Source organism: Andrena cerasifolii, chromosome 1 (assembly GCF_050908995.1).
Source record: "Andrena cerasifolii isolate SP2316 chromosome 1, iyAndCera1_principal, whole genome shotgun sequence".
NCBI classification, from domain to species: domain Eukaryota; kingdom Metazoa; phylum Arthropoda; class Insecta; order Hymenoptera; family Andrenidae; genus Andrena; species Andrena cerasifolii.
Window position 1 is genome coordinate 2443431 of NC_135118.1, and position 27290 is coordinate 2470720.

At 36.3% G+C, this 27290-nt stretch overlaps 2 protein-coding genes across 4 annotated transcripts; one reads left to right on the forward strand and one right to left on the reverse strand.

The window, feature by feature from the left end:
* The first annotated feature begins 1071 nt into the window (after positions 1-1071).
* Positions 1072-8252, forward strand: LOC143372917 (uncharacterized). Its single transcript, XM_076819600.1, has 4 exons — positions 1072-3380; positions 5604-5759; positions 6789-7022; positions 7533-8252. Exons 1-4 carry the CDS (start codon positions 3134-3136, stop codon positions 7727-7729), a joined length of 834 nt encoding a protein of 277 aa, XP_076675715.1. The 5' UTR covers positions 1072-3133; the 3' UTR covers positions 7730-8252.
* Positions 7569-26206, reverse strand: LOC143370078 (uncharacterized). 3 transcript variants are annotated; one of them, XM_076814912.1, is made up of 9 exons: positions 25301-26206; positions 24762-25187; positions 24453-24657; positions 16942-17276; positions 16451-16552; positions 15706-15803; positions 15388-15568; positions 13123-13249; positions 7569-7706 (listed from the first exon to the last, which is right to left on the reverse strand). In XM_076814912.1, the coding sequence occupies exons 1-8, from the start codon at positions 25457-25459 to the stop codon at positions 13148-13150; spliced, it is 1608 nt and encodes a 535-aa protein (XP_076671027.1). In that variant the 5' UTR covers positions 25460-26206; the 3' UTR covers positions 7569-7706; positions 13123-13147. The 3 variants fall into 3 exon arrangements, with proteins under 3 accessions (XP_076671027.1, XP_076670938.1, XP_076670847.1); XM_076814823.1 differs by lacking the exon at positions 7569-7706 and adding an exon at positions 8365-13014; XM_076814732.1 differs by lacking the exon at positions 7569-7706 and having other exon boundaries at positions 8365-13249; positions 25301-26205.
* Between the last annotated feature and the right edge of the window lie 1084 nt (positions 26207-27290).

Consider the following 27290-nt stretch of genomic DNA (forward strand, 5'->3'; position numbering starts at 1 on the left):
GACTTCACATAATTTTCAATATTATAAATTATTATTATATTATTGATTGATGACTGGATATTTTTTTCATCCTCTCGGGGTTATTTTTTTTTTAAAATATATTGTACTGTCATCCAAACTACGCACGCCTGTAAAGCTTCAAGACAATTGGATTGGTGGAATTGGTTTAAATTGGTTTTTATCATTTAAATTAAAAAGAAATTTATTTATTTGTAAAAACAGGTTTATAACTTGGTTATAACTTGACGGTAAGTTGTGAAAATTTGGAGTAGATTGCATAGCGAAGATAGCGATTGACGAACGAAACGTGTGTTAGTTCCGTTTTGGCTGAAGGTGTGCGTGTAACGTGTATACGTATTATGTTTGACGAAAAATTTCTTGAAGAAGACGAAGGAAAAGAACAATTTTTTCGGAAGAATCAGAAGAAAAATCTTACCGTTTCTGACAGATCCATGGGACGATATTACCATATCTCAGTAATGCGCGGACCGATTTTATTGAAATTGGTCTTATTCGAAAGCTTATATGCGCTTTACATAAGAAAAATGCCTTTAAATTTAGGAAATATTGCAGGCGTGATGAGATATTAATGAAATAAGTTTCAGGTTAGGTTGGAATAGCCCGGCGACGAGTAAATGATAGCGGTAGCGACAGTCGACATATACAGGGTGTCTTTCCTGTACTTTCTTTCCTGTACTTGGCGTCGAGACGCTACCGCGTCTCTAGATATGTGCTCCTAAAAAAAGTAAAAACCCAAAAAGGAGCCAGAAATAAAGGTTTTAAAAATTATAGAAAAAATTGTAGCTAAAAATATTCTATCCTCCCAATGGCCCACCTTCTCTCACATCTGAATACGTCAGCGCGCGCTTTTGTTTGCACACAGATTAGAACTAGACGTCATGATATTTTTACCGCTTTTAGGTGCTCATATTAGTAGTCTACAGGTAACATAAAAATACATACTCCCATATCTTTTGAATTCTGACTTCTTTCCTTATTTCTTGGGATTCTGTCACACTGTGGCAATGGGTCGCAGTGCGACTGGTCGCTAGGCTGCTCCCGGTGGTCGCGGTGCCCAGCCTGCGACTAGGTATAATGGGCAACAGACCCTCATCGCATTGTGTTGTCTCTCGAGTAGCCTACGCTGTTACTCAAACAGACTCGCGTCAGGCTCCTACGTCTGGCGTAAACCCGACGATCGCAGTCGCTTGTAGGAGAACAGATACATGCTTTCCCATTGCACCAGTATACTGCGACCAGTCGCTGCGACCAATCGCGGGTAGGAGATCCCGCCTTTAAGGGGACTAGGCAGTCGTTTTTAGTGAGAAAGAGACTCTGTCCTTTATTTATTTGTAAAAAAATGAAAGCAAATCCAGATGTATCCTTTTACCCAATGTTTATTACTACACATACAGATTGGAAACAAATTGGTAAGAAATATATATGTGCTTTAAAAATGGCGCTGCAGACGGTTAAACAATTAAACGTTTTTCCGTTGTTTTGCCTTAATATCGGTCTTAAAATGTGACGTAATCCGATTCCAAAGGTGTGATTCTTGTTTGCTGGAATCATAGTTTCCGGGCGAACCTATAAAAACAAAAGTTGAATAAAAATTATGCGATTGGTGGATGAAAAACGGCGATTTTTTCGAGAAAAATACGTTCTTGTTTGTGCGCTACTAAAATCCGGTGACTTCTTAATTTTTTTCTAAAAATCTCGAATTTTTACGGACCACATCAGAGGTTTGCCCGCAAATGGCACATGTTTTGCACGTCCTGTAATTTTTTCCAAGTCGATCTGAACCTCTATTCGTTCACAATCAGGTACAAATGAAGAGAAAAAAATATTCGAGAAAAACGCGTTTAAAGTTTCTGGGCAAAGGCGGCGCTATAGGTTGTCGCTTGACGTTTTTAGCCGCCAAATCTACAATTTTGCGAATTTTACTATAAACCAAGCGACATTTTATTCAGAAACGATAGTACTTTCTTAAAATGCAATAAAAACATCGATTTTTCAATTGCCTAGTCCCCTTAACGCGCCTGACTACCACTGTCGGCGCCGCACATTTTGCCAAACTATTTCGCTTCTGTATTGAAAACAAAACGTCACTTACCACGTCCGTTGATGCTTTCCAAAGGAAAAATGTCTGCTGCATCGCGTGGAGTAGTCAGTTTTTCTCCTAAACCCTTACTTTTGGAAATAAATTGAAAGATATCTGCAAAAAGGGATGCATGTCGGGTGTTCTTTTCCCTTTGATCATTGTTTAAACATATTTAAATGTTCTTAATGCACTAACAACTTATACCGTTGTATTCGGTAGGGTTCATAGAATAATTGGATGCAACAAGCAACCGAATAAGTATTACCGTTTCGACACAAAAGACGTTCAAAGTTGAAAATGTGCATTTGTTTTGCAAAATCAAATTCCTCAAAAATTGAGGGCGATGGCGACAGACGGTTTACGGATTCGTTTTCAGCGCAGGAAAACCTATAAGAAACAGTTACTGAACGTTACAAGTCCAGATGGCTGTCTATCTGTCTAACCGTACAAAATTATACATTAAGGGTGTTATATAAAATAAATAATATTTGGTGAGATTGATAACGAAAAGTCTACCGAATGGCTGAAATTACTAACTGGCGTACATATTTCACACTCAGCGTTTATCTGGAGAATCACGACGCTATGCAGGACCTTGAATCCACACGTTAGATGTTACATAAATCTACGTTGTTGAAAAGTGAACAAACTATGCACAGGTTTTCCAGGTATAGTTATCCCCCTTCGTTAAAGTTCAATACCTGCCAGCTGCACGAGTTCAATGCAGATCGCAGCGCGTGTCAAATTAGCGAACAAGTTAATTAGCTTTGCCCAACACTGAATGGCATCTCTATACTTAATCACAGTCGGGTAGTCGTGGTTAATGCATCCACGAGCCGCGCATATTTGAGTAAGCAATCGACCAGATCGCTTTGTTGGCTCAACTCTTTGCGGACGGAAGTTGAAACGCTTGGCGTACGTCCCGTGCGGGAATCCTCCAGTATCATTTGCTCGCAGTACTCACCAAACGCCGATAGGCGTTGGGCGCACAGGTCGCACGCGTGTGAGCTCGTCGTCCGCAAGGGGTTGAAGATGAATGGAGCTACAGCAGCCTTAGTACCCTTGATATCCTGCTTAGCCGCAGGCTTAATTTCGTGCGACCGTTGTTGCCAGATCAATTCACGGCAATTACCACAATACAAACTCGTCAGATCTAACGCCCGGTCGACCCAGTTAATACTTTCGAGAAGGACAGTCCGAAACCTGAACGAGTGTAAAGCGTTCGCGCTGGCCAAGAAAGCTCTGGCGTTTAACTATGGCTTAGAAACTGACCCTTTCGGTAAGGTGAAAGTCTAATGTTTTTAATATTTAATCGTTTGGAATATTCGTAGAGAAATTGGTGGAAAATTCAGAGGGAATGTTTTTGCTTGTACCGAAGAAGGCTCTACGCTGAATTTGATGGAATTGGAAGATGATTATTTGTTATATATGTAGGGATGTTAGGTGATCAGGGCAGGAGTAAACTGCACACTCGTGGAAAAGTAAAAAAGGCTTATTTATTGTAAAGAATAGGTTCAGGCGATGATGCCTCTCGTTCGACGGACTCTGCAGGACTGACTTCATCCATTCTTGTCTTGCGCTCCCCGAGATTCACACTTACAACACACACACTCTTGACACGCACTCGGGTCACCCAAACTCTCCGCATGCATTCGACGAAACCATTCAAACCTCACACCCCTGACGCATTCGATATCCTACTATAAACATCCGCTCTCGATCCCAATCGCTCAGGCCCAAACATACTTTGTCAATCGAACAGTCTTCGCACTCCCACATATATGTATACATTATTGCATAATACAGTGTTATGTAATTATATCCAGTTCCGTCGAATACAGAGTGAACCTGAAGTAGTGCTAATTTTACACAATTAGCACTTTATTTAATAATGTATATACAGGGTGTGCCATTTCCCCCATCTCCCCAGGTAAATATCTCGAAAAATATTAACGACACGAAAAAATGTTTCAGATGAGAGCTGTAGGAAATAGGATTCGAGGGGGGCATACCACGCTGGTATTTGTTTGACCTTGCGCTGACATTGAAAAGGCTTGTGAAGGTCACATTTAAATTTCTAAATGGGAACCTGTATTTTTTATTTCGTATTTTTGTAGCTGACGTCCAAAGACCCAGGCAGTGTTTTGAAATCATTTCGATGTCAGCTATAAGAATATGAAGTAAAAAATACAGGTTCCCATTTCAGAATTTGAATGCGACCCTCACAAGGCTTTTCAATGTCATCGCTAGGTCAAAGAAATTTAAGCTTGGTATGTCCCCCTCGATTCCTATTTCCTGCAACTCTCGTCTCAAGCATTATCCCGTATCATTCATACTTTTCAAGATATTTACCTGGGCAGATTAAAATGGGGCGCCCTGCTTAAGGGGTTGCGCCTACCTGCAAGGTCTGAAAACGCAGATATTTTCGGGATTTTTTTTTCTTCAATTTGAAGACTTTTTTTTAAATTAACGGTAGTATATTCGAAAGTATATATTTTAAAGTTCTTGTAGTTTTTTTTGCAATGCGGTAACTAAATAAATAATGGAATTACAAGCGATCTCCCGACAGCACTTTTTTTCATCAGAAATAAAAAATTCGACCAAATTTAGTCAGTATATTAGATTAGCTTGTCCTTAATCGTGGGTTTTTCATTTCCGTTGGATAGTTGTTGTTTTACAGATGGAAAATGATGAAACATGAGCGCGATTCTGTGGTGAAAATCGATACTTTTGCTATGAGAAGTTGCCATTCTGTAGCAAATTAATATCTTGGGATAATAAACGATTAAGGACAAGATAATCCAATATACTAACTAAATTCCCGCGAATTTTTTATTTCAGACGAACCAGGTCAGAATTAGAATGTTCACCGCAAACTACTGACAAAAAAATTGCTGCTGAGAGATCGCTAATATTTTTTTATTATTTATGTATATTTTCCATCGGAAAAATTACCACAAGTAGTTTAACATGTACACTTTCGAATACACAAAGGTTTATTAAAAAAAAATTATTCGAGTGTTTTAAAAAAAATCTCGAAAATACTTGTGTTTTCAGACCTTGCAGGTAGGCATAACCCCTTAACCCTTAACTGGTATACTGTTTTTGGCAAACGTGACTGGTATACTGGAGTCGTGGCAGACCCCAAATAAAAAAGGGCATAGAAATTTGTAAAGTCGACACTAGAGCAACCACTACGAATATTTTCTTCTTAGGTAATGTAGAAAATAATAGAAGCGTAGAAAGTTAAACTATTATTTTAAAATTAATTAGAAATTCAGTTTACCAACTTAGACAACCGAAAATTGTACATCGAACTTTGGGTGTTTGGGGTCACGAGCGACCCCAGAATACCAGTTAAGGGTTAAGAAATAACCCTCTTCAGAGTAGCACCTTCTTCAGCAGCAGTCCCTAATCTGTTGAAGAAGCTGCGAGCTTTCCGAACAACCCAACGTTTACCTGTGTCGATGCCACGAAGATTTTCTTGTATTAAATATCCTAGAGTGGGACCTTAACGTCAGAAGTAGAAATGCCGAAACGTCGAGGAATATGTGCCAGGCTCTTCAATGTCCTGAAATCCATAATTTCACTACTCTTGTGCGAGATAGGAATTACAAATACTACAGCATCTATCCCGGATACATTGCTACTGGGAATGGTAAGACACGTGCGTTAAAACAATGGACGTCGCGATGAACGTATTTATTTTTTATTCATGTTCTTACCTCCATTTGCGGTGGGCTATCAAGTACAATATTTTGAATTGCATAGCTTGAATATAATTCGAAGCCTGAAACCGTTGGAACTCTCTTCATACGTTGAAAGTGTTGAAGACCTTGAAACATTACTGGTTCTTGAAGATGAAGAATGTATAACAGTAACCAGATTTTCAATTTAAACTAAAATATTTCTTGTGTTATTTAATCACATTGGATATTCTAGAGAAGTTGTCAAGGAGTTATGATAATTGAAGAGTCCTTGTGGGAAACACTACAAGTGCCAAAAATCAAATTCTATACTATAGTATTACCATTGGGACGTAGAACATTTTTTGATATTTTTTTTTTATTATGGCACTTACAAGGGAAGATCCTGAACCCGGAAATTCAAAACATTCTGAAACTTTGTGAATATGTAGGGAATTTCCTCCTGATTACAACGCAATTTTTATTTGCTGCTCAAATTCACCCTAAGGGGGTGCAATTGACCCCTGGTAATCCGGCTATTTCCCGATTTTCTGTTATAACTCGTGAACTGTAAAATATTTTTTTATTATCAAATAATAGATCTAATTAAAAGAAGTAAGTTTTGTCTTGAAACTTTTTTTCTATTTCTTACAGTTCTCAAGTTATAACACAACAATCGCAAAATAGCTGAATTTTCAGGGGTTGATTTCATCCCCTTAAAGTAAATTTGGACAGCAAAGAAAAATCGCGTTGTAATCAGGAAGAAATCCCCTATATGTTCAGAAAGTTTCAGAATTTTTTGAATTTCGGGTTCGGGATCCTTCCCTTGTGAGTATAGTTGGTAAAAATTTCGGAGTTTTTTTAATATAATAACTTTGCAACGAATAAATTCCTAAACCTAATATCGTCCTAGAGATCATCCCTTGTTAGTGTTTTCTACAAGGACTCTTCAATTATCTTATTTTCACGATGGAATGTATTATAGATCTATAAAATTTTAGGCACCACCAATTTCACGCTGGTCTGCATCCCTCGGACGGGAGTATTCATATTCTCGAGCAATAACTTGAATTACAGCCAAGCACAAATTTCTTGCCAAAAATTCAATGCATCGCTCGCGCATATAATTAGCGAGGAGCGCACCAACGGTCTTGCGAAGTATATTTCGCAAAATACTCCCACGCTTGTTGGACTCAGTAACCGCGACCATAAGAGCAGTTGGAAAAACGAATTTGGTACTTGGTAGTTTGAATTTCGTATTACACAACAGGCTCTTAATAGAACGCGAGAGAAGCAAAAGGGTTGTAATAAAATTTTGAAAATTTATTGTAGATTGAAATAAATAATCAGATTTATTATTACTTGAATTTCTTTTGGGAAAGGATTATCACAAACTTACATAAACACTGTCGACTATTTTATGGAATTTTTGAACTCACCCTCTTTAAATAGATACGAGTCTATAGTTGAATGTTATAAAATATATTTATCGTTTTAAAATTTTCATAATAACGTAATATGTATATTTGCAACAGTATTTAAGATATATACTTTTATCGCTCGTTATCTTCCAGTTAGTGAAACATGCAAAATGCAGGAGTATCTTATCGTAGCACTACGGTGCGTGGTCGTTGAGAATTATTATAATTCTAGTAAAATATTTACATGCTTAACTAATGTGTACTACTATACTGTCAGTATTCAAAGGAAATCGTGGCAAATGAAATGAACTGTACCATTTTCAGATGAACCGCTTTCGTGTTTTAATTATCGATCATGGGGTGAAGGGCAACCATCGCACGCACATGGATGTGTTAGTCTCGTGCAACCATTCAAATCGAAACCTGGCCCTTTTTGGAAAGTTGTGTCTTGTGATAGCGCATTGCCTTTTATATGCGAAGTTTCGCCAATATATAAGTCTATAAGTAATATGTTTATATAATCGGGATTGCAAACTGTGTACTGCATTCAAGGAAATTTAAATGAATTAATATAAATTACAAGAATTTTAAAATTGAAATTAAGATGTACTGTCTATAAAAAATATTGGAAGTAAATGATTTATGAAAATAAAAAATCATTGTATTATTTATTAAGTTATTTGTACGTTTTCACGTTTCAATGCAAGTGTATTCGGAGTGCAGATTTGGGCATTATTCGAATACATTTTTATTATCTAATTAAAAATTTATTCGAAATAAAAATTTATTCGTCATTCCCGAATAACTTCATTTTAGTCGATGATTATTTGTTAAAATTTAATTCGAATAACGCTCAACTCTGGTGGAGTGTAAACAGTATTGTGTAGTCGTTAAAATACAGACCTTATTGTTTGAATGAAAAGGATAAATTAATGTAATAAAAACACAAATACGAATTATATACAGGTGTTTAATGTGTAACTACAAATATCTTTTGTTATTAGGAGAAAAAGATTTAGTCTAATAAACTATTTACAAACTTCAGTTAATCAGAATAGATGATTGATAAGAAAGGAAAAATACAATTCTCACTCTTTGTAGATTATATACATGTAATACTAGAATTATTCTACCATTAAAAATCGTGTTCTCTTTCCAATGAATTTCTTATCGTTTATTACATGCTTCCTAAAGTAATAGCTTAATAACTAAGAATCAGCTGCTAAGCCGCCTTAATATTCCATTGAAAAATTTTAGTAGGATTCAATAAGAATACATTATACCAACAATTTGATTATGTCAATATTGCTTAATAATATTTGATGAAAGCGTAATGTAAAATAAAAATCTTATCCAGTTTTTAAGACATTTCACGTAATATTATGCAAGCTATATGTATATACGATGCAAATAATAATCCACCTCTCATGTAGGTATATTAAAATTTTCTATCGATAAGTATTTTAAATCTGCATACACTTGCTATTCTATAGTTAGACAACATTTATTTCTCGTTTATACTTTCCTGTGCATCAAGAAATAAAAACGACGAAACATCTGCATTTCTTCGTTTCATAGATTATAGGAATGTCTATGTCACATTGCTAGCAAGGGAAGATCCCGAACCCGAAAATTCAAAAAATTCTGAAACTTAGCGAATATGTTGGGAATTTCCCCCTGATTGCAAGCCAATTTTTGTTTGCTGCCCAAATTCGCTATAAGGGGGTATATTTGACCCCTGAAAGTCCGGATATTTTCCGATTTTGTGTTATAACTCGTGAACTGTAAAATAATTTTTTTTACCAAATGGTAGATCTAATTAAAAGAAGTAACTTTTGTCTTGAAACTTTTTTTCTATCTCTCACAGTTCTCAAGTTATAACACAACAATCGCAAAATAGCTGAATTTTCAGGGGTTGATTGCACCCCCTTAGAGTAAATTTGGACAGCAAAAAAAAATTGCGTTGTAATCAGGAGGGCATTCCCTACATATTCACAAAGTTTCAGAATTTTTTTAATTTTCGGGCTCGGGATCTTCCTTTGTAAGTAGTCTAAAACTCAAAAATGAGATGCAAAGATATAGCGACATGCTCCACAATGTTTTGTACAAAAGTTACCAACTACAATTTACATTCGTAAACAAGAAACTAAAGATTACGAAGATTAGAAACAAAAGGAACACAATTCTTTTATCGCATTAAAGGATGCATAACTTTTACATCTATCGATTCGAAGCAATTAACGTGCATTTTTTAAAGAAATAATTTTTAATAACATATCTGTAGCGAGAAGTATTCGTTTTTAAAGTCTAATGTAAAACAGTTGAAAGCGAGACGTAGAGTATTTATATGCTGCAAACTTTAATAGTTTGTTTTTCATTTATTTGGAAATGCATGTTAATGGCACGCACATTATTATTTCACTTAAAGAGTCGTTGCTTTGTTTCAACTAATGTAATAAGTATAGCCTATAACATTTGTTTTTAAAGGAAGACAACGTTTGTAGGAAAGCAGCGGTCGTAAAGTAATTAATTCACAATTTGAGTAGGCATGCGACAGCATGGTCTGTCCGTATTTTAAATGTTAATGTTATTCTATGCTCGACGGAAATCATCATACATAAGTGATAATCGACAACTAATGGCATGTACAAAATTAGAAATGCTTTTCTGCTTTACTTAGGACTATTATTGTCACATATTATCATTCTGCAAGGATGGGCGAAATTTATATTATTACGTTCATAAATTGAAGTGGTGATTTTCATAAACATATCTCTACATAAAAATCTTACATCACAGCATTTCCGTTACGATGTTGTATAAAAGTATAAAAGGATTTTTGTCGGGTATTAAATGTTAAATATGAGTTTGCTTTATATGTACTGGTATTAACTATTGGACCTTTTTCAAACATAGTCAGTGCGCTGCAGTTTTTTAAGCAAAAGTGATTGCATATAAAATTAGAAAAACGTTCCTGAAAATCGATAGGTATTTCAAAGTTCCCCATGTATACTCTCATTCCCTAAAAAACCGTAATCTCAAAACTCTAGAAGTACCCTTTCCGTAAGCTAGCTTAGATTCATACAACTGTTGGAATTAAGCTTGACGAAATTATTAACTTAATATTATTTATTTTGCATTATGTCTATTTGCTGCGTTTATAATAATCGATGGAAATTAGATGTACAAATTAGCACAATATCCACGTCATACATGAACATATAAATTATATATACAATAACAGATATTGTAAACAAATCTATGAGCAATTTTATTTAAGTATAATTAATATTTTAAACACCAGTTGAATGTATTAAGAAAAGTGTATATCCGAATGGTACACTAAACCGTAACCTAACTTGGACCACAAATTGTGCAACAAATCTTGTCTTTTAACCTTGGGGACGGATGCTACATAAATGGCATTGTTAAAGAGGAGCTATTGAATTTTAAGCAGTACTTATGAAACAGTCGAATTTTTCTATGAGCACTGATAACACACTGATAATTATGACACAATACAAGGTGTCCCACAACCAGAGTTGGGCATTATTGCAATACATTCTTATTCGAGAATAACGAATAACTTTTTATTAATAAATTTATTATTAAAGTAAAATACACTAATACAGATTTATTCATTTTATTCTTCGAATAATCTTCTAATAAGAATTTATTCGAATAATGCCCAATTCTGCCCACAACAGGGTGTACATAGCGCAACCACGTGCTTTGAAGATAATTTTAAGCCGAAAAGTAAAAAATAAAGAATACCCTCATTTTCTTGAAAAGTCATGGAAGATTAGGCTGACACTTATTTAAACTTTTAAGCTCAGAATGATCCCAACTGCATTTAATTAAACTACGTACACCTTCGCGCGAGAAAACCCGTATATATGTTTACACAATTTGGTAAATTTTTGATTTACAAATAAATCCCTTAAAGAACTCGTACTCGCGACAAAACTTCAAATTTTCTTCATTGTAAGTGACAATGTATATCAATTTTGTATGCTCGCAAATCTTACGTGTGCTCCTATATAGAATTAGTATTGGTGACAGACGACTATAAGGAAAATACAAATTTAGTAAAAAAAAGCAACGATGTGTGTAATTCTAAAGCTGCCAAATTTTAACGTTTCCTGGCATGTCTGTTTCCTCGAATGCAAACGAAATACTTGTATCTGATAATTAGTTGTACCCCGCCTAACTATATGTATTTATTTATACCCCATTTAAGTAAGCTACACCCAGCTGAAATGTGTAAAAAGTTTATACAATACTAACATCCTACACTATATATTACATCAGATATCTTTCAAAATATAATGATGTACGATTTTCACTTAAGTGAAACGAAAGGAATATATCGAATGTATTGCAACTGAAGAAGCTGGATTTATTACCTTATAGAATTTGACAAAGGAGAACATGTTCGTAGAACATGATTGTCTCTAATAAAATCACACTTATAGCGAAAGCACATCATTACGTTTTGAAGGATGTATTTGTTAACAATGACGATTCATAGTGACAGTGTTAGTTTCATTGGCCCTGGCACTTCAATCCTATAATCACTGTAATCTGTTTCTTTCAGACTAGAATTTTTTAAGGTGATATATGCATTAGCGTAAATTTGCAAATTATGATAGTGCTTTATTTACACACTTGCGTATAACTAGGATGTAGTCTGAAATAATATGATTACGATTGAAGGAAACCTTTAAGTCTGCTTTTATTTTTAGGTAAAGCATTAAGTATACGTCATCAAATACTGATATAAAAAATTAAATATTGTATCGCTTGTATTTATCTCATATATCTCTAACCGCTTCATTTCATCGTACTTAATTAAAATTTTGTTTCTTTAAAAAAATAAAAAGATTTGAAATATGTAACAGTTTGGTGATTATATGGAACAAAGTTATTAATACATATATGGTTTCTAAAGCGAGCTTCAACACATTTTGCCACTATATTGTTACTAATTTTAGTCAGGATAAAAATCGTTAATCATAGTTAGCTGCCTCATTTAATTATACTACACTCTGTAACACAATATATCACAACTATTTCATCGTATAGCACCGTATTAAGTTACATATGAAGGGAAATAAATGTTTTCAGAATTGATCGGGAAATAATTTCAATGTGTTTAATCTAATCCGGTTTAAATATATTCAATAATTTCTTAAAGTGCTACTAATTAAAACTAAAGGCTTTTAGTGTTTGTTTTTTTTTGTTTGGTTATTAAATAATGCAAGGGTAATTAAATATATTGGCACCTGAATTATTTAATAAACTTACGAACGACGTAATTGCGAGGCAGCTCTTTAACAAAAGGAAAAACAAATTATATAATCTTCATTCATTTAACGATTTAAGCACAAATACATTCTTATAGTTTCAAAAGATAGTTTAAGGAGACATTGATATCCTGATGGACGATACGTCAATTTCTTTTCTTTCACAAATATTGGAAATGCTTTAAAATAATTACCCATGCATACGTATATGCCAGGTATCAATTAAGTAAACGTATTATTTGGTTTTAATCCGATTATATGTATCGAAACAAGAATACGAATTTTTGTTAACAGAAATAGTAGAGCCCACTAAAATTTGTGGACTCTACTGGCAGAAATCTCCAAGTAATAATGAAGTCAGGCAGTTACAGTGAAATCATATGACTTATTGCAAATTAGAGGAATACTTTTATATGTAATAAATAATATATGGAATGTTTCGTTGTTAATCAAATTAGACAATACTGTTACGATGTTGGCGAAACAACTTATAAATGGCGCTAGTAAAATGAACAGAATAAAAGAATGATACAGCTATTAGAAGCTAACTCTTTCATTTACAATGAAAAGAGAAACCAAGATAATAATATTATGCGTAAAAAACATACTGCAGAATTTATGCGCTGGTATCCATTAATTTGTTGGACTGTTGATCGAAGGCCGAAGTACGAGTTGTTCCTGAAGCTGTCCCATTGTTTGTTGTAACACAGCTTGTTTCTCTTCTAATGCGACAATCTGTTTCCAGTAATTTTTGTTAATCATTGCTAAAGGGACATTCCATACGAACTCGGACAGATTTCGGAGTAAGTTTTGGTAGATTACTGAAACTTGAATATGTTGTATTCTTTAGTGATATTTAAACGTACCTCAAAGGATTTTTCGAAATTTTGAAAAAATGTCGATTTTACAGCTGTTTGAAGTTAAGTGCTAACTTTTTTTCAATACATTATAGCTATGGAAGTAGTAAACGGATGGAGATGAGCTTCATGGTGCTTATAGAGAAGACATTGAAGTTTTAAGAAAACATTATTTCAGTTTAAAAAAAAAATTGAACCATTTTGGTGCAATTATTTTAAACAAATGCAGGTTTTTAACATCGGGCGCGATTTTAAAAATCTGAAAAAAAGGAGAATATAGTTCTATCCTTCCCCTTGATGGTCAAATTTTAAAAAATATGGACATTTTAAAATTGGCCCTGTAAAAATTGCCGAAAGGTCGACTGGTCGGGCCGTGTGAAAATGGTAAGTATTTGAAAAAAAAACTGAAGGAAGAAAACTCTTACTGTTTTTTATATCCAACATAATACAATACGGTATCTCAATTTTTGGTGTTCGCAATATTTTCCTTGAAACGAGGGTGAGTTTCAGTTTTTTAAATGGAATGCTATATTTTTGATTACCCAATATGAAAGCGACTGTCAAGACAAATTCAACCATATGGTACACTATGATCTTCAAGGCCACACAAGATTAGGAATGAAAGGAAGAAACTCAATCTACTAGATAGATAGTTCAATATATTTACTTCATTCCTGACCTTGTGTGGCCTTGAAGGTCATAGTGCAACATATGGTTGAATTTGCCTTGACAGCCGCTTTCATATTGGGTAATCAAATATATAACATTCCATTTAAAAGTCACCCTCGTTTCAAGAAAAATATTGCGAACACCAAAAATTGAGATACCGTATTATGTTGGATATAAAAAACAGTAAGCGTTTTCCTGCTTCAGTTTTTTTTCAAATACTTACCATTTTCGAGAATCCTGTATAAGAATATCAGGTACAGGTATAGCCGCTTGATCGCTGCGACCAGTCGAGCCAGTGCTGGGCGACGCAGCGTCAACTTTCGGCAATTTTTACAAGGCCAATTTTGAAATGTCCATATTTTTGAAAATTTGTCCATCAAGGGGAAGGATAGAACAATATTCTCCTTTTTCAAATTTTTAAAATCGCGCCCGATGTTAAAAACCTGCATTTGTTTAAAATAATTGCACAAAAATGGTTCAATTTTTTTTTTTAAACAAATAATTTTTTCTTAAAACTTCAATGTCTTCTCTATAAGCACCGTAAAGCTCATCTCCATCCGTTTACTACGTCCATAGCTACAACGTATTGAAAAAAAGTTAGCACTTAACTTCAAACAGCTGTAAAATCGACATTTTTCAAAATTTCGAAAAATCCTTTGAGGTACGTTTAAATATCACTAAAGACTACAGAATATTCAAATTTCAACAATCTACGAAAATTTACTCTGAAATCTGTCCGAGTTCGCGTGGAATGACTCTAAACTGTTTACAAGTATTTCGTGCACTAAAAGTGCTCGGAGCGAATTGCAATTGTAAGGTGGATTGGACAAGGCTCTAATCGTTTTAAAAAAGTAAACTATTAAATTGTAAATCAGTGCGAATGGAATATAATGTGTAAAGTATGAATTCATCTCCAAAAAGCTAAACAATTTTGTTCCGTAGTATTTACTACGCATTAGTCATAGATCACCAGACCCGGCTGGTTGCGTGTGCAGAGTGCGCGATGCACATAGGCGCCACGAGAGAAAAAGCGCCTAAAAGATATAAAAAAAATATAAGATCAATTTTTAAATTATAAATGAATGACATGCTATAATGCTACAAATATGATTTATACAGTTTTCTCTGGATATATTGCCGCGAGCTGGGACCGGCAGCGGCAATATATTGAAAGTAAGACACGATTTTTCGATCTACTCACAAATTAATCGAAAAAAAATTATTTTGGAATGGCGCTAAACATTTATCGGACACACAAGAAAAACACCACGCGCCGGGCCTGTAGATCACTGAAACACTTGGAGCTACTATTTTAGTATACTATAGTGTTACTGTTGATATACTTACTCTTTCTAACAGCTCATTATAGAGAGCATATGGTACGTAAGCAGGTGTTCCCGGAGTACTTGAACTTTGCTCGAGGTGCGGATTTGTATCAGCTTTCTGACTTTTCTCTTTTGGTTTATTTTCTTCGCTCTCAACTTCTATTTTGTTAATAGATTCCGCGACACTCATTGGCGTTGTAATCCTGGATTACAATTAAAGTAATATTTTGTATTTTTTCAAAAAATCAGCATGAAATCACTAATAAAAGTAATTTCATTTTTAAAAAATGATCGCAAAATTATTTGTACTTAAAAGAAAATATATTTAGTATAATTTTACCACGAGGAATTGCGTTCTTTCTTGATTTCAGGCTTATCAATACGATCCATTGATACTATTTTCCTCCTTTCCAGTTGATTCAACTTTAATTCTTGTACCTACAAATTAGTAGTTTATCATAATGTACATTAAATGACCAGGTAACTGTAATAATCCTCCGCTTTCAATAGACGCTATTTGTCACTGCAAACCAGAGTTAGGCATTATTCGACTAAATTGTTCTTCGACTAACCCTCGAATAATAATTTCGAATACAGTGAAGTTTTCGAGAATAACGAATAAATTTTTAGTCGACTAAATTTTTAGTCGTTATTCGTTATTCGAAGGACCGCCGTGGCGACTAAGCGTCACGAATAAGCCGCTTCGGCTCGAATAGGTACACTAGACGTCAAAACGGCTTCCCTCCGGAAATTTGGCAACGTTGCATGTCACTAGGCATAACTCAGCGGTTCTAGTGACATGCAACGTTGCCAAATTTCCGAAGGGAAGCCGATTCTGGCGCCTAGTGTACACTCGAAAAGTGTTCCCCTTGCCTCATGATACCCCCCACGGCTCCCGCTTATTCGTGTCGCTTACGCTCACGGCGGTCCTTCGAATAACGAATAACAACTAAAAATTTATTCGTTATTCTCGAATAAAGTGAAGACTTTATTCGAATTTTTTATTCGAGTTCATTCGAATAAAAATTTATTCGACTAATGCCCAACTCTGCTGCAAGCTCTATACACAGATTAAATATAATTACCCAAGGTGCTTTTCTCCTTGCTTTCGCAGCCAATCCTTCAGACTCTTCTTCGCGTAACTGTTCCAACGTAGTGTCAGCATTTCCATTCGCTAAGTTATCTTCCTATTGGAAGCGAACAAATATGATGGGCATGAGTAAATGTTTTTAGCATCGTACAGTAAATTTAAATGTTTCCTTAACCCTTAACTGGTATACTGTTTTTGGCAAACGCGACTGGTATACTGGGGACGTGGCGGACCCCGAATAAAAAAGGACAGAATTTTCTAGATCAACCTCTATGAACATTTTGTTCTTAAGTAATGTATAAAATAATAGAAACGTAGAAAGTTATACTATTATTATAAAATTAATTAGAAATTCAGTTTACAAACTTAGACAACCGAAAATTTGACAGCGAACTTTGCGTGCTTGGAGTCATGATCGACCTCAGGATACCAATTAAGGGTTAACCGTTATAGTTAATTAACAAACATAGTGCCATGAACACTAACAGGTGTTGCGGTTGTGGCCGCGATTGTTGGCCCTGCATTGTGACGTCGTAAACGTTGCGAAGAAGGTCGACGTCGCTGGGGTGCTTTAGCTCGAGAAGCTGTTAAGTGCGAAAGCGGTGCTCCTTCTCCTCGTTCTACCCCATCTAACTCTTCACCCAAAGCTAGATTAGTAGTTCCATTACCATTATTGGTTCCGACATCACCTACGAGACGTTTTAAATTCGACATGATCGAATGTGCACCCACAGGTTTCCTATCTCCACTACTTCCTCCAACTCCTGGAGATGTTGGCGTTGAAGAAACTGCTGACGGTGGTACGGTTTTCTTAGCTGATTCTAGATTTAAAAAATAGCTCGATAAGTTATAACATGGTTTCGGTCAACTATTTACAGTCGGGGACAAAAATAAGTGGACAGGTACTGAAAGTAGGTATCAATGAAATTGAAAGGGTCAGTCCACTGTGAAGTCGTGAAAAATTGTCATTTTTTAGGATTTATTTTTGAGTAAACGGAATGTCCAACGTAAATAATGTTTTGTCTACTTATTAATACACTTATTGACAGTATGAAAAAAAATATATTTTAAATTTTTAACAGTTTTTTTTAAATATATATCCCACTGATGTGAGCGCCTTGAGAAAGCGATGCAGTGCTGGTGTAAGTGACTCCGGGAGAACTACGCATTTGAAACAAAAAATTCAAAGTGCGTTGTAATCACTATGAGTGTGGTTATCGCTGGAACAAGGATTATTTTTACTGATAAAAGATTAACAAAATGGCGAAGGTTTGAAGTTTGAGTATCGAAATACGGTGAATTTTTCAATCATTTTGCCTTGTAAAAAGTATGAAATGGTTAATCCAAAAAGGTTTCCGTGATCTCGGCCATAGCCACTGATGTTCTGAATGACGTGTAAAAATTTCAAACTGATTGGTCAAATAGTTTCTCTGCAATCACCTGCACCAGTTGAAAAAATGTTGTTTTGAGATAATTGCGTTTTAAGTTTTAAAACAAATTAAAAAAATTCTTTTAATTTTTTTTTGTATAATATAAGAGTAGCTTAATAAATACCAAAAAGATTTATTGCATTATACGTTGTATCTAAGGAGAAAAAAAATCTTTAAAAATAGCTTAATTTTTCAAACCGTCACAGTGGACTGATCCCATAATCGAACTAATACTAGTCTTATAAATTTAAGTTTTATTTCTTCTATATCCTTACAATACATAGATTATTTAGTGAATAATTGAAATTCATGTTTACATTTTTGTGTGGACAAGCCATATTTAACGAAATAGTAAGCTATTTGGCGAGAGACAAAAATAAGTGGACACATAATAAAATAAGTAATAAATGAAATGCATAATAAAATTAATACTTGGTATTTTGTTATTTCGCTTATCCAATGGGACTTTCGCGTCCAGTAAACTCCATAAATTCTCTGTAGGATTCAAGTCGGGGCTCTGTGCCGGGCATTCAAGCAATTTAATTTTGGAATCCTTAAAAAAAATTTTAGTTTCCTTGGCAGTGTGTTTGGGGTCATTGTCTTGTTGGAAAACAAATGCTCCGATCAGACCCACTTTTAATACAGCCTCTTCTAAATTTCCATTTAGTACATCAATATACTTATCTGCATTCATGATTCCGTCAATTTGTGCTAACATACCAATCCCATGCCAAGAGAAGCATCCCCCCAAATTTAACCGTTGGGGTGATAAACGGTTTCTTATACGTTTCATTTATGTTTCTCCAGACTTGCTGCTTCTTTTTCAGTTGCCACAACTCGAATTTACTTTCATCACTCCATATTATATTTTTCCAGAATGATAGTGGCGTATTCACATATCTTTTAGCAAAACCTGAACGTTTTTTTTTATATTTATTGTACTAATATGCGGCTTATGTCTAGCCTTGCGACCAGGGATTGAAACGGTTCCGAAAATAACTGTTTCGAACAATTATGTATCGGTTCTGACTGAAACAGTTATAAAGAACCGATATTCTGAATAACTGTTATAAGGAACCGAAATTTCTGACTATATCGATTTCGGTTACGGTTCTACAGAACCGATATTATGTCGGTTTTATCGGTTCTACATCGGTTCTAAAACGGTTCTACATCGGTTCTAAAACGGTTCTACATCGGTTCTAAAACGGTTCTACATCGGTTCTACATCGGTTCTAAAACGGTTCTACATCGGTTCTACATCGGTTCTACATCGGTTCTACATCGGTTCTAAAACGGTTCTACATCGGTTCTGGAATTGATTCTGGCATCAATTTTACAGGAATTGAAATATACTGTATATTATACTGTATAATATTGAAGTATACTATCGATATCTGACTATATTATAGTTCACAAAAGTAAGGCAAATCGTACAAAAGAACGCGGAGGGCTTCCGAAGTAGCGACCAGTGTGTCCCAAAGACCATACAAGAGTGGCCGCGTCCTGGCGGCTAAGGCATAGCGTCCATCCCACGACGCTCCCGTTAGGCCTGGGTTTCCCCGAAGTTCACCCGCGAAAACGATCGCAGCCAGTGTATTTGGGCTTCCAAGTGGTAGGCCGCGGTTCTGGGGCGCCATTCGAATATGCGTCCATCGGATTTTCTTACATAAGTAGATATTACGCTTGCAGATTACTGTATATTAAGAATTTATTTTGAAGAAATATTTCTAAGAAATTCAATAATCTACAATTTAATCAGAAATGATGTTTCTATTTTATCGCACTGTTTCAACTCTCGGATGGCCGTGCTGGGTTTCTTTTGTCCAAGAGCTTCTCCAAACATCTCAACTCGCGATGATTGGCTTAAGCTAAAAATTGTTTACGTTAGGCCCGTTTCGGAGTTCAGCGGAGCATCCGCGCTACGCGTGCGGAGCAAATTACCTATACATTGTATAGGAGCATTCGTCCCCATTCGCACCACATGATGACTTTGACACAAACGCAAGCTTTCACACTTTCACAGTCAAGCGGATTCCGCCACGGAGTAATAAACAGATACGCATCAAAACATTGATGTAGATACGCTACTGAGATGATGGCTAAAGCAAGAATAGACGTCTGCGTTGAAATTGTGTTGACCAAATAAATCCATGTACAGCCATCGGAGAGTTAAAACAACAATTTCGTAGGAACAATATAAGAATCAATTTACGAACCGAAATGAACCGACTCCAGAACCGTTTTAGAACCGATATAGAACCGACAGTGGCGGATTTAAGGAAAAAGGCCCAGGTGGCAAACGTTCTGAGGGGCCCATTTTTCGGGAAAATAAAGAGCTAGTTTACTGAAAACGGGCCAAGTGCAGTACTACGAAACAAAATGTAGTGTTTGGATACCTATACCTAATCATAATTTTTTTTGGAGATAGGGCCCTGGGGGCCTTCTGGGCCGGGGCCCAGGCGGCAACTGCTCATCAGCCGCCCTGTCAAATCCGCCACTGAGAACCGATATAGAACCGACAAAATAACGGTTCTAGAACCTCAACCGAAATCGATATAGTCAGAAATTTTGGTTCCTTATAACAGTTATCCAGAATATCGGTTCTTCATAACTGCTTAAAGAAGCGAAACCGATATCATAACTGTTTTAAACCCCTGCTTGCGATGTTGTAATCCAGCTTCGTGCAATCTTCGTTTTATTGTTTTGGTTGAAATGTTTAATCCCACTGTTTCTGCAATATTTCACGATGGGGTCGTTGGATCTTGTCGACATTTGCGAACAATTCGGCGATCGTCTTCTTGTACGGTGGTGCAGCGTTAGCGTCCACGACCTCTTAAATTTTCAATAGTATTATGTAGTAGATACTTTTTATAAATTTTTTCTACTGCACTTTTAGATATATTGTACTTCACAGTCACACAATTTATTACGACAGGTCGAAACTATTAATTCGCAAATTTGATATGAAATTTCCTCTCTTCTTGACATTCTGAAATTCTTTCATAAATGATCTTACTTTTACAAAGGCTGAATTTGTACTGAAAAGCTTGTTTCGGACCACTGCGTGTAAGCGTGACCTGCGCCTGATTGTGTACATTTCTTGCTTCACAATAATATCGTAAACAAGTGTCCACTTATTTTTGCCTCTCGCCAAATAGCTTACTAGTTCGTTAAATATGGCTTGTCCGCACAAAAATGTAAACATGAATTTCAATTATTCACTAAATAGTCTACGTACTGTCAGGATATATAATAAATAAACCTTAAGTTAATAAGACTAGTACCAGTTCGATTAAATTTCATTGATACCTACTTCCAGTACCTGTCCACTTATTTTTGTCCCCGACTTTATATCTATTTTCGCTTCACACGATGTTAAGGGAGTATATCCGTTTGAATCCTCGGAAAATGTGTACATTTTGTGGATTTTTTTACAATTCAACGGCTTGATGAAGATTTCCCGTTTCTTTACTATCTTTACATAGTATTATGAACTACTTAAAAAAAAAAGTTTCACTTAAAAAACTATTGTTTTTCGGAAGTTATGCATACTGTGTTTCTGATTTCACGATATTTTATTCTTTCTCGAGAAATAAGAAATTAGATCATACTTCTTGAGAATTCTCGAGAAATTGAAAAAAAAATATTATAAAATTTCTATTTTTGGAATAATGTTGATTTATCTTTAACTAATTGTTCATTCTTGTCCAATTTGCACAAAACTTGTATAAAGGAAAAAACAGATATTAAATATAATTGATTTTTATTTAATACAAAATTTGTGCAAAGCGAAACATTACTTTTTTGTTTTAAAGTAGATTTTTAATCTATTTCATTTCTTTTTCTTGTGATAAAATTTGCAGCTGTAGAAAAATATCTTTCGTTTTGAGTGGATGTTGGGTTCATCATATGTAGCACATGCAAAAGTTATGTTAAATTGAGTGTTCTTCTTCCAGTGGACTGAAAAATATGAAATTCCTGTGTTAAAGTCCGGAATTTATATTTTTCTTGGTTTATACTAAATTCTTGGAGGCTCTCTGCGATTGCTAACTCTAATCGTTTTCTTAATGGTAATTCTTCATTTTGAAGATCCGTAAGTTTTTCAGTATTTTCTATTACTGTTATATTTTCCGAGAAGTCTAGCTACTTAGAATTTGTTTTGCCGTTTTATACATATCTGGTTTGGATATTAAATGAAAAAACGCGTCTTTCGAATCTTTTTGAAGAGATTCTGGATTACATATGCAAAAAATTTGTAAGGGATACAATAATTTTGTCTCTTCTTTTCGATATTTTTTCTTTTATAGCGATAAGAAACTCATTACTTAATTCAGTAGGTATACAATTTTTCTAAATTGTTAAATAAGAATTTAAGAGCACCTTCACCAGTAAATAATGTCGAATCTTCTCTACTGAGATTTTCTATTGTAATTCATATAGGTTCTAATGTTACTAATAAGACTTATTGTAAATTGTAGATGTGTTTATTCTGTCGCGATTTCCTAGACTTAAGTTTCTCGAGAAATCAGAAATAAGCAAATTTTAAAATTTCTCCAGAAATTGTCGAGAAAGAATTCTTGAGAAGAAACACTATGCATATATGTCCGAAAGTCTCTACATTTTAGACGGCTAAACAGTGGGCCTAAAATCTCGCGCTACGTGCAACCAATTCACTTCCAATTTTGCTTGCAGGATCGTAATAAGATTCCACATCGGCCAACGAGGGCTTTTTTTAATCCGATTCCCCATTTATTATTTATAAAGAAAGAAGGTGGCCTTTTCTCTCAGAAAAATGTAACTTTACCTTTGATCTCTCACCATTTCTTTATTTTCCAAAATTTTCAAAATCAGTCCCGTTGGACGATAGCTATTGACATACTTTATAAGAAGATTTTATTGTTTTTGATCTCAGACACGACATACAGCTGCTTTCAGGCCCACCGTTTAGCCGTCTAAAGTCGAGAGACTTTCGGATATGTATGCATAACTTCCGAAAAACAATAGTTTTTTAACTGAAACTTTTTTTTAAGTAGTTCATAATACTATGCAAAAATAGTAAAAAAAACCGGGAAATCTTCATCAAGCCGTTGACTTGTAAAAAAATCCACAAAATGTACACATCTTCCGAGGGTTCAAACGGGTATACCCCCTTAAGGTGACCTTCCGGTCTAGACCCCCCCCCCCAAAATAGGCGATTTTTAGGAATTAATTAAAGGAAAACTACTACAGATATTTTAATGGGACTTTTAGCATTGTACTAAGGATGTCTTAAATTATAGAAATATATTTTTTGTTTTATAATTAATCATTGCAGACGGCACTGGAGAGTGGTTAAAGTCAAGGCGTAAAAAAATTGATCCAAATCAGTGAGACCTGTATCTCCAAAAGTTATTATGCGATTCGACTGAAACATTTTTTATTTTGAAGAATATATTTCTGGCTACGGGGGATATCAGCAAAAAATTACAAAAATAACATTTTTTTTAGAAAATAACGGCACTTGAAGTTTGAAATCACTTTTCTCCTATATTTTTCGTCCTTTCAACGCCTTTGAAAATTATAAATTTTCTATTTTTGTATTTTTTCTGGTATCACCCCTAGCCAGAAGTATATACTTCAAAATAAAAAAAGTTGGAGTCGAATCGAATAATAACTTTTGCAAATACAGGTCCCACCGTTTTGAGAACACTGTTTCGAGAAAAACACTTTTAAAGGACAAAGTTAAGTCGCAGAGGGGATTAGTGACCTGCGAGTTTACAGCGTATGCCATACACCGTTGGAAAGATTTCGCCAAGACGAATCGATTGATACAATTTTTACTTTTGAAATCAGATAGGATCACCTCGTAAAATGCCCTCAAAGTTCGAGACTTTGTGGTTTTGAACAAAAGAAACCGGTAGTAAAATCCCATTCGGCCCGACAGACCTCGGGTAGGCACCTGAGGAAAAACCGATTTGCTGGGCGGCAAATGTGCCTCATGACGTTTGCCCTATGGGCCCCTTTCCTATGATACCCAGTATAAAATCTCCAATGGATTAGTGGCCCATAGGGCAAACGCAGGCCCATCACGGCCCTGAAATTAATGTCGTGGGGCACATTTGCCGCCCCTACCTGCTAGAGTATCGCTTGCATCCCTTGGTTTTCCCTCAGGTGCCTACCCGAGGTCCCTCGGGCCAAATGGTATTTTACTACTTTCTTTTGTTCAAAACCGCAAAATCTCGAACTTTGAGGCCATTTTTCGAGGTGATCCACCTGATTTCGAAGTTAAAAATCGTATCAATCAATTCGCCATGGCGAGATCTTTCCAACGGTGTATAGCATACGCTGTAGGCTCGTAGGTCACTAATCCCCTCTGCGACTTAACATTGTCCTTTTACTTGGGCGCCGAGTGGCCGGTTGTTGCCCGTGCATTTGCCGTTACTCAAATGCCTATAACTTCAGGAATTTTACGAATCTCAACAAATCCTTTTAAACACGTATTCCAAAACGGTTGAACATTCGAAAAATGAAATGAACAAAAAATCAACTTTAAGACCGGAAGGTCCCCTTAATATAAATAAGTACCTGCATGTACATTCCGTATATCTAAACTCTTCCTGATGTGCGCTTTCTCGTTCTTCTTCACCTGCTGAGAAAGCTTCGTAATTGATTTCGTAGTCGCTTCGTGTCTCTGTTCGTGATCCTGGTGGTCCGTCGCGACGCTTACTATCTCAACGAAATTGTCGGGGAATAAACCCACTCGACCTTTCAGCTCCCCTACCCACCAGCCCTAAAAATTGGTCGACATTCATTTCACATAGGTAATTTCTGGTTGAGTCTGGTACGCAAGTAAACAATTAATTATTCAACATTAATCATTTACATATATTGCACCTTGTCAGGGGCATCCTTAGAAAGAAGCGTTATTACTTCTCCTTCGGTCAGAGTCAGCTCGTCTTCGTTGACGGCGTCGTAAGGGAAAAGTACTTTACATATTTCTTTTCTATCTTGCTCTTTAGGTTTATCAGGCTCCTCGTAAACCGGAGGCGAGACAAAGTTCGACGGGAAAACGCCGACTCTGTTTTTAACTCTACCTCTCCACCATCCTTCTTCCACTTCTCCCAAAAACTCTATAGAATCTTGAGGTATCAAAGGTAACTCGTCCTCGTAACACGGTTCGTACTTAAAAAGCACTTTGCAAAATCGCTTCCTGGATCCCCCATTTTTCAAGGGAGCATCTTCGGATTTCGCACTGTTGACTCCTTCGCTCCCTCCGCTCCCCGTACTACCAACAGTTCCGCTCGACATCGAATCAATCACCTGAAATAATATCGTTCTTAAATATCAAATTCCTGTATCCACTGCACAATAAAAGCGAACGCAACTCGACACTGCGAAGAACACTTTATTTTCGAAGGGATTGAAAGAACTACCTTGACAAAATTATCAGGGAACATGCCACGTTTGTCCCGCAAGGTGCCTTCCCACCACCCGCCTAACGTCACTTTAATCTCCGTGATAACGTCCCCTTTCTTCAAAGTCAGCTCGTCGGGCTCTTGTGCTTCGTAGTTGTATTCTACGATCGCCTCCATTTTCTCCCCTACCTCTAGCGACGGTGGAAACTTTCTAGCGCATGAATATCAAGATATTTTGTCTGCGACAAGTGGACACCAGTTGATGCCAGGAACGGAGCGGGCAGTGGCAGTAGCTGACTATACGCACACAGGCGTGCGAACGGAATATACGTGCAACGAGTGACAAGAGATGGCAGAGCCCCTGGATTAAGTAACATTCATCAGATAAAAGTTACGCCGACGGATCTATGTACGCGGGCAGCACGACGCGAGAGCCTTAATCGTTCCCCTTGTTAGCGAGTCCTTGTTCCAGACGAACGGGTCAACCTTCGTGAAAAAAGCAGGCCGAACACAAAACGTAGCATACGTATGAGCCGAGATAAGATACGCGTCGGTGGGAATCATTTGTCCCCCGCGGATCCTCCGCCTTTCGCACCACTGCGCGAACGTGTCGTATTCATTCTATCGGAATAATATGTAAAAGCCGCGCGACGTTGGACGCTGAGAATTTAGGCGTATCCCGCATTCGGTTGACAGCTCGACGTATCTGTCATCGCGGCCATCTTGGGCACCCGAACTCGAGTAAACTTCGTGGTGCAACTTCTGCGGCGAGGCGCGCATGCTAACCTATCGGCGAGTCAAAGAACGCGCCAAACGTAATCCGTGATTCATATTCGCGGTACTGGCGAGGCTTGTCAATGAGAATCGTCGCGGTAAGGCATTCCAGCGCGATACCGTGCGCGTCGATGATTCACGGAACATGCTTCTCCATCGACTGAATTACGATTGTAAGGATACTGCTTTGCATAGTTTACATACGCGTCTACCATCGATCTAAGTAGTTCAGTTCCGGAGATGTAGGTTACCTACCGACATCCATTTATCGCGGCTCCTGTGCCGAAAGTTGATGCGCCGCCGAAGTAAAGGTTCATGGGAAAATACCGTATCACTCGTCGTACATTTTCGAGCCGCTGATTCATTCTAATCGGCTTGCCTCTTATCAAAAAAGACACTCGTGTATCGGGTATGCGCAGAGCATACAAAGTTTCCCGTGTATACCTGCGTTCGGGCCGCGCTTTAACGAGGTCATCTCGTAAAACGTTCTATAGTGGCATTATTATTCCACGGGTGAAGTACCCTTTACTTTACAATGGCTGTGAAGATTACAGTATGACGGTATGACACGTGCTAATAAGTGGGACATAAAACAAGAGATTTACATACAAGTAACGGGCATTGCGGAGCGATTGGTTTTGATGGAAAGATGTTGTCCAGTAGGGCGGAGCGATATTATATAGGCAAAAATTTAAATTTGAATTTTTAAGTCAAATATATTAGTAAAATAATTTTGGAAAAATGTTCATGTCTGCAGGTTCCTTTTTCTCCTGACAATGATTATATGATTATTAGAGAGGTATCGACTAGTGGTACTACACTTCTGTAGTCGGCGACTAGACGGCAAAAAAGGCCGATTGATCAGCCTTGAATTTTTACTAAAAGTCTGATGACTTGATAAGGCATAGAAATAAATGTATAATGTTCTTCCTTTTCTGTCGTTACTAATGACTCATTAGTATAATTTTAATATTTTTGAATATTAGCACGTAACATAATTGTAATTAATTATACATATTTTATATTATTATTACAAAATGTTTTTATTTATCAAAGGCAAATTGTGATGAAAGAATGTTAAATTTTCTGCTCGGTCAGGAAGGAGGCGGTTTCTTTTGGTCTCGTATATGTTGCCAGCATCGAAAAATGTCCAAACACGTGATTTTCTTTTCGACATAGGCCGGTAAGGTGAATGTCCCAATTTCTGCTCATGTCCCCATTTCTGCTCATTTCG